We start from the raw sequence: 15,046 nt of genomic DNA, 5'->3' as shown, positions 1-15,046 counted from the left end.
AATAGTAATACATGCAACAGCTGAACTAGCAAACTCTTGAGAATACATCTTTGGTGGTACACCCTTTGTTATTCTCTCAGACCTGGCAGGACAGAAGCCACTCAACACAAGCAGACAGCGCTGGGTTCCTAGCTCAAGTGCAGGTGGACATAATAGATGCTACCGGATGATTTGGGCCTAAGGAGAACTCATTCATGCGATGCACCAGTCTCCTGTCATCCTTGGGGTTTGACATTCCTGCAGTCTCTCCTGCTCCACAACTATGCAGGAGCATGTGGCTGCAGAACAGGCTGCAGGCCCTTTAAATAGTGCAAACAGGTCTCCCAAGGTGGAGCCACTGTAAGGTCCAGACATGTCAACTTTTTAAGGCTTCAGATGACTCTTAAGCCTTTGCTGAGAGAGCATCTTCCCAAGTGCAGATATAAGGTCCTATTGGGAGCTGTCCAGGGTGCTGATCTGCCTGGACCTGGACAGGGCTTTGTATCCATTACGACTTTCCTTCAAGATCCCAAGCCTCAGAAGAACATTATAGATATATGCCAGCTTAAATGCCGCTGTAGGTCTTGAGGTGACAGCGCAAATTTGCGGCGAAGGTTTTCTGAGTAACGGGCTCTTTACTGTTCCCGTACGTCCTAAATCACAACAGACAGGCACTGTAAACCCAAAACGCTGTAAGCATAGCAGGGATCACATTGACAGGTCTCATTTGAAGGCAGAACTGGCATTCCGGATAGGATACCTCTGTCACTACAGTCAGATGGTGTCAGGACCAGAATTCACAGATTCAGACCATGAATCTGGAGGCTGAGGTGTGTCAGGAGGGGAGAGCCCACCACCAAGCTCAAGCCAAAGTGAGGAATTACTGAAACACCAGTAGGTTGAAACAGGTCATATAGCAAGCTCTGAACTATAGGAAAGCTTCCAAGCTTGACTTTCTCTCTGGTATCAGTAAGAACAGAAACCTGTTGTTGCTGCAGTGGTTGCTCCCAGTTCTAGCCACCGAGCAAATCTGTCCCACTTCTCATTTGTATTAGTATTATGTATTTCATATGTTCCAAGGAGCTCAAGGAAGCATACATGGTTCTCCCCCTCCCCATTCTAGACTCACAACATCCCTGTGAAGACTAACCCAAGTACACCCAGTCAGCCTCATGGATGAATCTGGGTATTCCAGGTCCTGTGGAACACAGGTGGTGCTGTGGGTTAAACCACGGAGCCTAGGACTTGCCGATAAGAAACTCAGTGGTTCGAAACCCCACGACGGGGTGAGCTCCCATTGCTCAGTCCCAGCTGCTGCCAACCTAGCAGTTTGAAAGCACGCCAAAAAAAGTGCAAGTAGATAAATAGGTACCGCTCCCGCAGGAAGGTAAATGGCATTTCCGTGCGCTGCTCTGCTTCGCCAGAAGCGGCTTAGTCATGCTGGCCACATGACCCGGAAGCTGTATGCCGGCTCCCTTGGCCAGTAAAGCGAGATGAGCGCCACAACCCCAGAGTCGGTCAAGACTGGACCTAATGGTCAGGGGTCCCTTTGCCTTAACCTTTTTTCTCACCAATAGCATGAAATCTCCCCCTTCTCCTTGTGTCCTTTACCGCCCAGTCCAAAGCAAAATCTCGACTGGTGTCGCAAAGTGGCAGAGGACCCACCCCACTGACTTGTCTCAAATGGGGGCACAAGACACAATCTGTCCAGCAAGGAATTAGTGAACTTCCATAGCAGTATCTGACAGAGGTCGTTTGTGGATGGCGTCCTTGAGAAAGGAAATCAAGTAGACTTACCCTGCAGGCAAAGGAGCAGAGACTTACTTTGGCAAGTGTCGGATTCCTTGTAGAAAGCAGGAGGGCAACGCTCCACACAGGAACCTTCGTGGAGAATGTATCCCTCCATGCACTGCAAGCAATCGGTGCTCTGGGGACCACTACAAGCATTGCAGCTCCAGTCACACTCTGGAATACAAAGAAGGAAGAAAATACACACACATCCTAAGCAAAACCCACAGTGTGCACGGCTTCCACCCACCCATTTTAACATACCAAACGGTACTGACTGCAGATGCATTGAAGGGCAAAGAAAGAACAGCGGAACAGATGCAAGGCAGGAGAGAAAATGCCTAAGGAGATGTTCTTAGAATAACACAGATCTTTCTCTGGGGTTTAACATTTCCCAATTATGTTAAACATGGACACAGGAGGCTGCTTTTCAAAGGTCCAGTCAGGCAGTCGCAACGGCTGCTCCCTCGAGGTCCTTGCGGTTGCTGTCGGCTGACACTGCTCCATGGCGTCTCCTGCCACGGTTAAACCGTAAATCTCTTATCTTCCACTCCTGCGGACTTCTGGGATTTCCCGCAAGCGCTGCTAATTAAGCAGGCCGAATCAATGACGAAGGTGACATTGCCCTGAAGTCAAAAGGAATTTCGGAAGAGAGCGTGGCAAAGTTAATAACAGGGAGGCAGGGACATCTCAGCCGCGCTGCTCCAGGCAGCTGCTGGGTACCTCCTGGGAGACGCATGCAATAACTGTGAGAGAACCATGCTACTGTGAAAAGAGCTGAGCATTTATTCAGCACCAACAGAGCGCCAAGTGCTATACATCAGGGTGGGCTTAAGAACCTAAGAACAGCTCTGTTTGATCCAACCAAAGTCCAGCATCCTGTTCTCAGGGAGACCAACCAGAAGGTTATGGGATGCCTGTAAGCAAGACCAAAGAGCAACAGTCCTCTCTACACCTGCAGTTCCCATCAAAGGCTTACTGCCTCCATCTAGCAGTCAGAACTATCGGATCTAATCTGCTCTTTACTAGGCAGAGGGCCTTCTCAGTAGTGGCCCCCGCCCTGTGGAACGCCCCCCCCCCACATCAGATGTCAAGGAAATAAACAAATATCTGACTTTTAGAAGACATCTGAAGGCAGCCCTGTTCAGGGAAGTTTTCAATGCTTGAAGTTTTATTCTGTTTTTAGTATTCTGCTGGGAGCCGCCCAGAGTGGCTGGGGAAACCCAGCCAGATGGGCGGGGTATAAATAATAAAATTATTATTATCATTTACTAGAACCTCATGATCTATTAACCAGGGCCATGTGTACAATTGTGAAAGTAATGCGGTTAGAATAAAAGACAAGGTGCCTCTGAGCATTCTGAGATTAGGATTTTGTTTTCAGCACCAGAACTCAACTGAACTCAACCTCCAGTCCTTTCACATAGAAGTCTGTTCGTGGATAACTTGCTTCATTCCAGCAGATTAATTTCAGAAGAAAAAGCTGCTTTCTTGCTGCTTAAACCTTGGGTGATCTACTGCTAATTGCCCACAGATGTTGTCAGGAGACCCCAGCCTACCTTTCGCAAACCCCTGCTGTGCAATACAGAGAAGTGAAGTGGACTACAATCCCCAGCATGCAATATTGGTGAAGGAAATGGCGATGGAGGTGTGGAACGGGAGAGAAGCTAGCACAGGATATAGCAATCACAAAAGTCCTAGAGGAACAGGGTGGCATGGCCCTGCCATAGAGATAGAAGCTGTCCTAGTCAGGTGTTACACAGACCCAGAGAGGATGATGAGGGAGCCCTGCTGAGTCTAAGAATAGCCCCTTCTCCAAGCTTAAGAAGGGGGGCTGTTGTAAAAGGAAACCAAGAAAGCACTGGCACTCTAGTTTTCCAGACCTCAAGGTGAGCCAAGGTGCAAAAACATATGTGCAATAAGGAGTTGGAGCTGTCCTTGGGTGCCCTGGCAGGAGAAACTTGAGCAGAGCAGAAACTGTGAGAGTGGGCGTAAGAGGAGAGAGGGGACATGGGGACACTTTACAAATTGACGTTGCCCCTAGTGACCCAGCGGCAGCATTTAGAACTATTTGGCATGTTAGATGGCTGGCATCACGCTGCAAGTCTGTGCAACACCATCCCATTTCCTGGAAGGCACTCTCAGTGGTGCTGAAACAACGTCTGCATAGCTCCTCTCCATGCTAAGTAGTTCTGGGTGCTGCAGCTAGATCAGAGATCATTTGTCACGGGGGCAAGGGGGCTCTTTTAACCTGCGCCAAAGCAAAAGAATTTCTCCCATGGAATCCACATCCTCCAGCCACATGAGACATCAGCTCAGGACTCCTTTTGAAAATCCTGAGCTCCTTCTCCAATATACATCAGGAAAAAATACAGCCCGGCGAACTCCGGAGGATTTATTTTGCATTCTAGGTTAGCTTGGGAATCAGGGTAGGAATTTAGGATTATAGATGGATGCCAATTTTGGTTTCTTTCCGTTTCTCCCTTTTTCAGCCTTAAGTTCAGCTCTCTGCATTTCTCCATCGGTTTGCGTCTTTTTAAAAGCCACCATGAAAATTCACCAGCATTTTAGTGCAAATTTCTCCTAATCTATTTGTATGCAACTTTACCCTGATACGCACATTTTTGCAAACAATTTCCCCAAATGTAATGCATTTTTGCTTGCTATTTTCACCAACTTGCGCATTTCTAATGCATGCTTCCCCCAATACACACATTTCTGTACATCTTGTTCGGTTAGAGAACGGCATCACAAAATTCGGAGAACTGTGAATTTCAAAGAGAAACCCGTTTTGGTTCCTGTGTTGTTTCAGGAAGTGCAAATTAGGATGTTTCATATTGAAATGGGAACTGAACTGAATTTCTTCCCCACCCCTAATTAGGATAATAGTAAAAATTAGCAGGTTGCTGGATTCTGTCTGTGGGCAAGGGGGGAAGAGCTGTCCTTCTTAACTCTCCCCTGATTTCGCTGCTAAACAGTTTGCAGTGAATTTTGAACTCCACTCTATATGCTCATATCCTGCTGTGACATGAAAATGAGTCTAGAGCCTTTTATGAGTCCTGGGACCACGTTCCTTAGCTTTAACTTCCTTCCACCTTGGGTAGTTAAAAAGAGTCCCAGTGTTTCAGGTTAGTTAATTATACAGCAAGCCTTCTGAGGGTGATGCACAGGAATCTTTGATGGTGGTGCCTTTGCAATGTAGCTTTATACAAATTTAATAAATAATAATAATGAAGGTATGAAGAGGGAAGGAAGAAAATATTCATATTGGGCCTGATTTTCTTCCTCAGAAGACACAAATGTGGAACCGGCAGCATGTGCTGAAGGCTTGTTCCTTCAAAGTTCTCTCCTGAAATATGTATATTCAGCCTTGCAATATTTATAAATCAGAGAAAACTCCAGCAAATATACAAAATCTTATATAAATGTTAAAGGGGAGGAGGAGAGATTTAGTAAGTTAAGCTCACCCATCAATCGACTGAACCGCTAGCTGAGCAAATGGCAAATCTTGACCCTTGGAAGAGAGTTTGATGGCTCACTTACTCAATCATTTACGAGGGAAGGATTTGCAGTAATCTTGTTTTTCACTGGGAGCAGAATCCCATGAAAGCAGATAACCAGGGGAGCGAGGGGAGCGGCAAAGATGGGAAGGATGGAGTTTGGAAGGAGAGAGTGAAGAAGGCTTTGCTGTGACTTAAACTAGACTCTTAGCCATTGTTACTGTGATCCAAGACGAGAACATCTCTCTGTTTCTTTCACCTTTGCAGGTCTTGGTGGAGAAGTCCAGGTAATACTGTGGAGCGCAGCTGTCATCCTGGCATTCGCCAAAGAGCAAGACGTGGGACGGGTCTTTGCAGGATGTGCAACGGGTCCCCGAATCACAGCTCAGGCATTGACTACTGCAAGCTGTAGAGGAAGATAAAAAGCAGGATGACTGATCACAGTTATTTTTAACAGCCGGAGCACAATTGCCGCTAAGAACACGAGCTGGGAGGTCTCCGGTTTTAAGCAAGCTTCAGCCACCAGCCCGAGACAAGCCATTATCTCTCGGCCTACCCATCTGCAATACGGGAACAATAAGTGTCTGAAATGCTAGAACAATGATGATTGACTGAGCTATTGTACTTAGAGCACTTTGAACACTTCAAACAGCTACAAAACTATACAAAGTGAGGGAAAGTGGCTAGGGAGAGGTTGGGCGGACACAGGCAGAGAAAGAGTTATTCAATCCTGCAGTGCTACAAACTCCAGCTATCCTGCCCAACGCTGCCAGTGTGGTGTAGAGCGCCAGTGTGGTGTAGTGGTTAAGAGCGATAGACTCATAATCTGGGGAACCGGGTTCACGTCTCCGCTCCTCCACATGCAGCTGCTGGGTGACCTTGGGCCAGTCACACTTCTCTGAAGTCTCTCAGCCCCACTCACCTCACAGAGTGTTTGTTGTGGGGGAGGAAGGGAAAGGAAAATGTTAACCACTTTGAGACTCCTTCGGGTAGTGATAAAGCGGGATATCAAATCCAAACTCTTCCTCTTCTTCTGCGTCCAGACCACAAATAACTTTACCAATGGGTCAACAGCTATTCATACACACACACACACGTTTCCCCTCCTCCATGACACAGAAGTGAATGACACATTCAGGAAGAGAGGTATGTACTTCTCTGTAATTTTTGTGAGTCGTCTACTGAAACCCTTCCTCAGTTGCCTTTTCCCTGGGAAATCCAGCCACAAGAGAGACGAATTCTTCAATGAAGTCACCTGGGCTTTAGCACAACCCTACCCAAAGAGGCCCAACTCACACCCACACAACAATTCTTTTGGCGCCAGACTAAAATATTTTTTAAAATTTGCCCAGGTGTTTCAAATGCTCTCTATACTCCTAAGCCCACATAAGGGTCTAATCTGCACTCTTTTGTCATTTATTTCTGTTGTTATTGCACTATGATGTAAATCATTTATTATATGTCTATTTCACTGCCCTGGAATGCAAGTCGGATGAAAGGTACCATACAAAGCTTTTAAATCAATAAGTATTGAACCATTTCTCGTTGCCTCCTTTCCACCGTCTCCCTCCAAGGTGGTTCAAATGTTTTGAAAGTTCATGCAGCTCTCTTATGAGGCGAGAATGTAGAAAAGGGACTGCTTCTTTGATTAAAACAGCCCACATATCAGAAACTCCCTGCATGAAGAAAGCTAGCACATCAGGGGAAAGGCCTGACATTAAATAGTCCAGGTGGACTATGCTACATTACCTTGCTAAATGTTTGAATAGATTCCCATTGAAGAGCCAAGAATGGAACTATTAGAGTTAACACAGCTCTAGGGTTTTCATGTCTGGGTATTCTTTGCCCCTTAAGGGCACACAAATCTTCATCTACCTCCCCATCTAAAATCTCTTATATACCTAATTTTCTATGCTGCAGCATCTGACTCATTTTGTGTCACAAACCTTAATTAATTCACATTTGCAACACATCTAAGAAGCTGTGTGGATTAACAGAGTGAAGAAGTAGCTAATAATTAGATGTTTGATGAGGCACATTTGCAAACCTCAAAATATACCAGTGACACATTATTCAAAATGACAAAGAAAAGGCAAAATAAATTTGCAATGTAAGCTAGTTAAGACAGAGCTGTCTTTACACTGCATGTCTTATTAACATTACTTATTAACATGAAGTGTTGTTTTTTAAAATGCAAACCTGTTTTGTGAAGTGTCTTAAATATAAATGTTAAGTTAATTCCCCCATTTCAGCTATTTCTCCCTGCCCCTTAAAAGCCCCTTAAAAACTCTTCCCCACTCCAGTTTTGGAGGCTATTTCAAGGCTGATATGCTTGCATCTGAATCACAGCAACTTAGAACCATAGAATTTTAGAGTTGAAATGGGTCCCGTGGATTATCTAATCCAGGCATGGCCAAACTTGGCCCTCCAGCTGTTTGGGGACTACAATTCCCATCATCCCTGACCACTGATCCTGTTAGCTAGGGATGATGGGAGTTGTAGTCCCAAAACAGCTGGAGGGCCAAGTTTGGCCATGCCTGATAACCCCCTGCAATGTTGATTTAAATAATATTTCCGTTTTTTCTTTGTTTAAGCAACAAACAGATAAAGCAAGAAGCAGAAAGACGTACATTTGCAATGCTGGTTCTCATCCCTGTAGAACCCGAGGAAGCAGGCCGAGACGCACGTGCCGATGTGAGAGAGAACAAGGTTCGAATGGCAGGAGGTGCAAGAGGAAGGCCTCTCGCCTCGGCAACTTCTACACGAAGCGTCACACTCTGGAGAGAAAAGACATTGTGGAAACGTACGTCTGTGAGAAGCAGCCTCTCTGCAAACAGGCCATTAAGAGCATCACCATAACTCTGTGCATCAGGGAGAAAAGTGTGTTGGGTTTACAGCGGAGGAGGCAGGATTCAAATCCTGGTTCACCCTTGAAGCTCACTGGGCAACCCAGGTGGTGGTTTTATTCATTCATTCATTCATTCATTCATATATACATACATACCCCACCCATCTGGCTGGGTTTCCCCAGCCACTCTGGGAGGCTTCCAACAGAATATTGAAATACAATAATCAATCAAACATTAAAAACTTCCCTAAACAGGGCTGCCTTCAGATGTCTTCTAAAAGTCTGGTAGTTGTTTTTCTCTTTGACATCTGGTGGGTGGGCGTTCCACAGGGCGGGCGCCACCACCGAGAAGGCCCTGTGCCTGGTTCCCTGTAGCTTTGCTTCTCACAGCGAGGGAACCGCCAGAAGGCCCTCTGAGCTGGACCACAGTGCCGGGGCTAAACAATAGAGGTGGAGATGCTCCTCTAGGTATACAAGGTTGAAGGCATTTTTTTTGCAGGTGCTACTCACTTCGACACTCCCCGCCAGCCTTGTAATATCCCGTGGGGCACTCAGGCAAGCAGCGCTCTCTCAGGAGCAAATGATGGAGGTTTTGGCACTTCAAGCAGATGCTTCCCGTGTCGTGGAGATCTGCCACGCACTGCGCACACGAAGGGTGGCAATCTGCAGAAAGGAGAAGAGAACGGTGGCATGAATGTTAGTTAAGTCTTTGAGACCGCTGCCCAAAGCACAGCACAGTCATAGGAATGTACGAAGAGCCGGCTGAATCAGGCCAACGGCTCACCTGGTCCAGCATCCTGTTTTCACAGTGGCTGAGCAAATGCCTGCAGGAAACCCACCAGCAGGATCTGAGCAGAAGAGCAACTCTCCCCTCCTGTGGTTCTAGCACAGGCTATGACCGTCACAATGTTTCAGAAGCTTCTGCCTTATGCTTTGGTCTGTTGTGTTGATATTGGCCTGTTTTAATAGCTAAATGGATACTTTTCTCCAAGGGATGAAAATCTGGGATGTAATGATTATGGATAGCTATAGCAAGGACGTGGGTGGCGAATGGGACGCAGGTGGCGCTGTGGTCTAAACCACAGAGCCTAGGGCTTGCTGATCAGAAGGTTGGCGGTTCAAATCCCTGCAACAGGGTGAGCTCCCGTTGCTCGGTCCCTGCTCCTGCCAACCTAGCAGTTCGAAAGCACGCCAAAGTGCAAGTAGATAAATAGATAAATAGGGAAGGTAAACGCTGCTCTGGTTCGCCAGAAGCGGCTTAGTCATGCTGGCCACATGACCCAGAAGCTGTCTGCAGACAAACGCCGGCTCCCTCAGCCTATAGAGCAGGGGTCTGCAACCTAAGGCCCATGGGCCACAAGTGGCCCGGGGGGTTGTTTAACCGGCCCATGGACCCCTGCTGCCCACTCAGTGACCCCTGCCGCCCACTTGGTTGGCTCCCGTGTGCCATGCTAAACCAGCATGGAGCAGAATGGGGACCGCCTTCCGCAATGCTGGCTGGCTTCCCATTGGCTGCAGGAGCTTCCTGCAGCCAATGGGAAGCTGCGCACGCCTCCTCCGCGCTGGAAGGAGCACCAGAAATAGTATTTGCACTTGTGTGTACACGCGCACACACACTCCGGCCCACCACGGCATCTGTGGGACCGTGAACCAGCCCAAGCCACAAACTCTTTGCCGACCCCTGCTATAGAGCGAGATGAGCATGCAACCCCAGAGTCGTCCGCGACTGGACCTAACAGTCAGGGGTACCTTTACTTTATAGCAAGGAGAGAATCATTCTGTGGAGACTGGAGGCGGGAGTGGATTAGATTGGGGGGGGGGAGTAGATATTCATGTAAAAAATAGTTATTAAGGATGCATTGACTTGATTAATTGAATTTCTATACTTGTTTGTGCATTATGGACATGGAAGAAGAAGAAAGAGGCAAATTGCCTGTTCAGTGTAGAAGTAGCATCAGACCAGGCTCTTAGGCTGTTGAAGTAGACAATTAACAGCAATTGCCAGACTCAGTGTGGCTTCTCTTCCCTGCTTCCCTTATGTTCATCCTGCTTTTATTTTCAAGCACTGAGGTGTTGAACACATTTCCTTCCCCTCCCAAGGCTTGTGCCTTGCTTCAGTGCCTTGGAGATTCCTGTTCTGCCTTCCCTAACGAGCACAGAAAACATTTGGCCTGAGAGGGCTGCTTGGACGCACAGTTGCCTTTTTGGATTTCTCCATGCCAAAACCACTCTGTCACTTGGAAACTATTTCTGAAAGCATGGCAAATGTCCAGGGTTGGTTCCGACATGAGATAAGGCGGTGAAACTGCCTTCAGGCGCCACATTTCCTTCAAAGCAAGCTAAGTCTGAGCCTCCTATAATACTGAATCAAGTATGCTTTATTAAACCATGGCTTAATATTATGTGTGCACCCTGCCCAGCACCTTGATGAAGAAGAAGAAGAGGAGGAGGAGGAAGAAGAGAAGGAGGAGGAGGAGGAGTTTGGACTTGATATCCTGCCTTTCACTCCCCTTAAGGAATCTCAAAGTGGCTAACAATCTCCTTTCCCTTCCTCCCCCACAACAAACACTCTGTGAGGTGAGTGGGGCTGAGAGACTTCAGAGAAGTGTGACTAGCCCAAGGTCACCCAGCAGCTGCATGTGGAGGAGCGAGGAAGCGAACCCAGTTCACCAGATTACGAGTCCACCGCTCTTAACCACTACACCATGCTGGCTCTCATGGTTTGCTTACTACCAACAAACCATAATAATAATAATTTATTATTTATACCCCGCCCATCTGGCTGGGCTTCCCCAGCCACTCTGGGCAGCTTCCAAAAAAAAATTAAAATGCTATAATACATCAAACATTAAAAGCTTCCCTAAACAGGGCTGCCTTCAGATGTCTTATAAAAGTCTGGTAGTTGTTATTCTCTTTGACATCTGGTGGGAGGGCGTTCCACAGGGCGGGTGCCACTACTGAGAAGGCCCTCTGCCTGGTTCCCTGTAACTTGGCTTCTCGCAGTGAGGGAACTGCCAGAAGGCCCTCGGTGCTGGACCTCAGTGTCCGGGTAGAACGATGGGGGTGGAGACGATCTTTCAGATATATAAACCAGGATCTGAAGCCATGGTTTGCTGTTGACTTACAAACCCTGGTTTGTTTTAACTATAGCTTGCCATTATGTGTGAACTGATTGATTTGCAAAGCCCTTAACAACTTGGGTCCACGATACCTTAAAGTCCACCTAAGCCTTAATATCCCAGCTTAATTGCTAAGGTTTGTTGGAGGAATGCTGTTAACTCTCCAATGTGTGAATGAGGCCCACTTGCCATCAAGCACTCTATATGGCCGGTCCAGCAATGTGGAATGCCCACCCATTGGAAACCCACCAAACACCCTCTTTTTAATTTTTAGACAGCTTCTGAAGACTTTCTGGTATCAACCAGCTTTTTGGGCTGGATGCATTTCACTCGAGTGGCGAGCTTCTTATACAGTTTTCTGCTTTTATATTTTTCTTGTGTTTATATTTGGTGTTTGCCACTTTAGACATTTCCTACACAGGCTAGATATATATAAACATTTTTTATAAATAAAACAGAAACTTAAAAGTGGGAAGATTTTTTGTTCTTCACTAAAATGTTAAAAAGTATTTTAAAAACAGCGGCAAAAGCCCATCTAAGTAGAGTGGTGCCTCACAAGACGAAAAGAATCCGTTCCGCGAGTCTCTTCGTCTAGCGGTTTTTTCGTCTTGCGAAGCAACCCTATTAGCGGATTAGCGGATTAGCGCTATTAGCGGTTTAGCGGCTATTAGCGGCTATTAAAGGCTTAGGCGATTAGCGGATTAGCTGCTAAAAGGCTATTAGCAGCTTAGTGCCTTAGAAAAAGGGGGTGGGGAGCGAAAAAAAATCGCAGGAACTCGCAATACATTTTCGTCTTGTGAAGCAAGCCCATAGGAAATTCGTTTTGCAAAGCACCTCCAAAACGGAAAACCCTTTCGTCTAGTGGGTTTTCCATCTTGCGAGGCATTCGTCTTGCGGGGCACCACTGTACCCGCAGCCAGGAACACGAATCAGCTGATGATCCCATTTAAAATGAAGGAGTTTTCAGCGGATAAGAATCTGATAGGGTAAAGGCGCAGAGCCCTTTAGGAAGAGAGTGCCACGAGGAAGGTGCCACTAGTAAGATTTATTAGGGCAGAGATAGACAGGCCTTCTCCATTTGAAGGAACCAGCCTGAACATATGTTTTCTTGTCCTGAGAAAATATGCCTTGAAATACGGTTAATGTGGAACTGAAAAGACTGTTTATGTATGCTACAACAGCTGCAAGGATGCTGTTTGCCCAGAGCTGGAAAGACGACAAGATACCTATTAGGGCAAACCGGCAGGTGAAATTACTGGACTATACAGAGATGGCAAGATTAACTGAGAAAATCAGAAATCAGGAGGATCTAAACTTCAACAGAGAATGGGACAAATATATATTGTATTTGAAAGACCGCTGTAAACACTCAAACGCTTTGGCAGGCTTTAAATTACTCCTGCAATGATACATAGATTTTGGATACAATGGAGTACTGTTAATTAAGATGGACTTATAATATGCGGTTGAAAAAGTTATTTAAAGAACCCACAGAGGGGAGGAGGGGATTTTTGGAATTCAGAAGAATCTTGTGAAAAATTCTAGTATTTGCAGTAACATTATTTGTGTGAATGAATTTGTAAAACCAAATTAAAAAATGAAATACGATTAATGTGTGCTCAACCCATTTTCACCACACTTAGAAGGTCCATGATCACTCTTTTTGTATTTTTACCACTGAAGAGCCAGGAGTGAGGGCCATTTGGGTTTTCTGCCGCTGGCACTGGCAATCTGCACATGCCCGAAACTGCAGTGCCACCATGTCTCCACAATGACCGTGTTTTCAGAAAAGCACTGGGCATGTTGTCCGCCTCCAGCCACCTATCAGCCTAGAGAGGATGGAGTTCACAGCAGGGAGAGGCGGACTCAGACCCCCTCCTACTTTGCCAGCAACCCGTCAACAAGTTGCTCATGACCTTCCCCTGAACCAAAGGAGTTTCAGAAAGTTTTACAAGAAGTCTTTTGTGCACAATGCAGGGACAATGGAAGGGATCCTGGAAGCCAAATTATTCCTCATTACGGTGATTCAGAAAATTATATGGGAAATGATGGCTGTCTTGAAAGCAATGCAATCAAGCTGCTGCCTTCGAAGTACCATGCATAGCTTGCTGCCAGGTTTCCTGCTGGAAGTTAACCTTTCCATCCGTTTCCAAAACTTCCACTACAAGCGAATGAAAAGATATTGGGATTCTGCAACCCAGACCTGGCACTCCAAAGGAACCGAAGAGAATCAAGGAGCTCAAATTCCAACGGCAATAGATTGGCAATGAATGAACAAAGCAAAGACCTTTGGGGGATATCATAAGCCAGCATGCAACCCAAAGTTAGCACATCTTTAAGCCACACTGGTTCCAATGGGAGAAATCTAAGAGCATGTTTAATGTCCAGTAATCAAAAAGTGTTGGGAGTGCTTAATATTAGGCTCACCCTGTGCCCTGTGTTCCTAGCCCGATCCTGTAGGGCTTCGAAACAGGAGCCACTGAGATCAGACACTGGCTCTCTTTGCCACAAGGACTTGCTGGCTACAGAGGAGAACCTACAGACATTTCTAGCCAGGAGATTCCTGGCCTGGGAAATCAAGTGATAGAGGAGGGTCAATCAGGAGCTACCAGAAAGTAGAAAAGCTTGGTGCCAGCTTCCTCAGTTTGGGCAATGTCTTGCTGGGAGAAGCCATGTGGTTCTACCTGTATGCATACAACCATTTCCCTGAACACCATATAGATTAAGATGCTTCCTTGCTCTCAAGTCTGAACCCTTTATTATTTGCAGCAAATTCAGTAGCCTAAGGCAGCCTCCCCCAACCTGGTGCGCTGAAGATCTATTGGACTACAACTCCCATCAGCCCCAGCCAGCACTGACTAAGCTAGAGCTGATGGGAGTTGTAGTCCAAAACAGAATGCATTAGGTGTCAGGAGCAGGTGTTGGGAATAAATCCCAGAGCAAGTAAAATAAACTCTCTTTTTTAAAAGAAAAAACAAGGTCAGCTCCAGAGCGCCAGGCCTAATGGGCACAGCAACTCTTCTTGGCAAGTCTTGCCCCTAGGAGGCAGTTGTGGGGGCTGAAGGTCCACACCTTCCCACAGCTGCCTAAATCTCCCTCCCCGTGGTCCTTCCCAAACAATCTGAGACCACGCCGGCCGGCCTCTGTTCCTCCCTCTTCTAGGAGACCGGCAGGGGAAAGGGGGGGCTTGTCACAACAGGAGAGGGAGACTTCTAGGATTTTTCAGCAGCCAGACCCATCTCTGCCTCTTGGCCTCCCTCCTCCCATGCTACAGCTTCTTGCTCTGATTCTAGACTTCTCTCTGTCACAAACTCTCCCTGCCCACTAAAGCCTGTTGCCTCTTCAGCTTCTGATACCTCCTCCTTCTCCCTCTGACCACTCATCATCATCCCACCACCTAATTGCAAATTCAAATGTATCCCTATCGTGTTTTATGACTTCCTTGATATTGTATGTGGGCTGGAACTGGTCTGTGACCGAAATGATAACATTCAATTCAATCATCCCACCAATTCCGGGGCTCTGAGCCTTCTTCCCTTGGTGGTGCCTCAGTTGGTGCCTCCCACCATTCCTCTTGTGTTCAGCCAGCCCATGACACCAGGTTAGGGAAGGCTGTCCTAAGGGGAAACCTACCAACCAACCAACACCCTACTTTCAGAGAGGCTTCATTCCAGCTACCCACCAGTCCTGGATTTCATGTTCTCCTCAAGCCCTCTTGAAATGAATGGGAAAACTCACTATATAGCTGGGATGCTGAGCCACTGGCCTTTCAGATGTTGCTCAGGTGCAGCTTCCATCATCCCTGGCCACTG

General features: G+C 46.7%; 1 protein-coding gene across 1 annotated transcript in view; it reads right to left on the bottom strand.

Moving 5' to 3' along the window:
• FRAS1 (Fraser extracellular matrix complex subunit 1) overlaps positions 1 to 15,046 on the bottom strand; it is a 380,286-nt gene that overhangs the window by 126,910 nt on the left and 238,330 nt on the right. The window contains exons 20-23 of the mRNA XM_083398098.1: positions 8,626 to 8,778; positions 7,898 to 8,044; positions 5,527 to 5,673; positions 1,804 to 1,944 (exon numbers count right to left, since the gene is read on the bottom strand). Coding sequence (XP_083254224.1) covers positions 1,804 to 1,944; positions 5,527 to 5,673; positions 7,898 to 8,044; positions 8,626 to 8,778 — 588 coding nt within the window. The remainder of the gene's footprint in view (positions 1 to 1,803; positions 1,945 to 5,526; positions 5,674 to 7,897; positions 8,045 to 8,625; positions 8,779 to 15,046) is intronic.

Source organism: Podarcis tiliguerta, assembly GCF_965153285.1.
Source record: "Podarcis tiliguerta genome assembly, chromosome: 9".
NCBI classification, from domain to species: Eukaryota; Metazoa; Chordata; class Lepidosauria; order Squamata; family Lacertidae; genus Podarcis; species Podarcis tiliguerta.
Note: the sequence above shows the minus strand (reverse complement) of the source record. Positions and strands in the feature narration are given on the sequence as shown.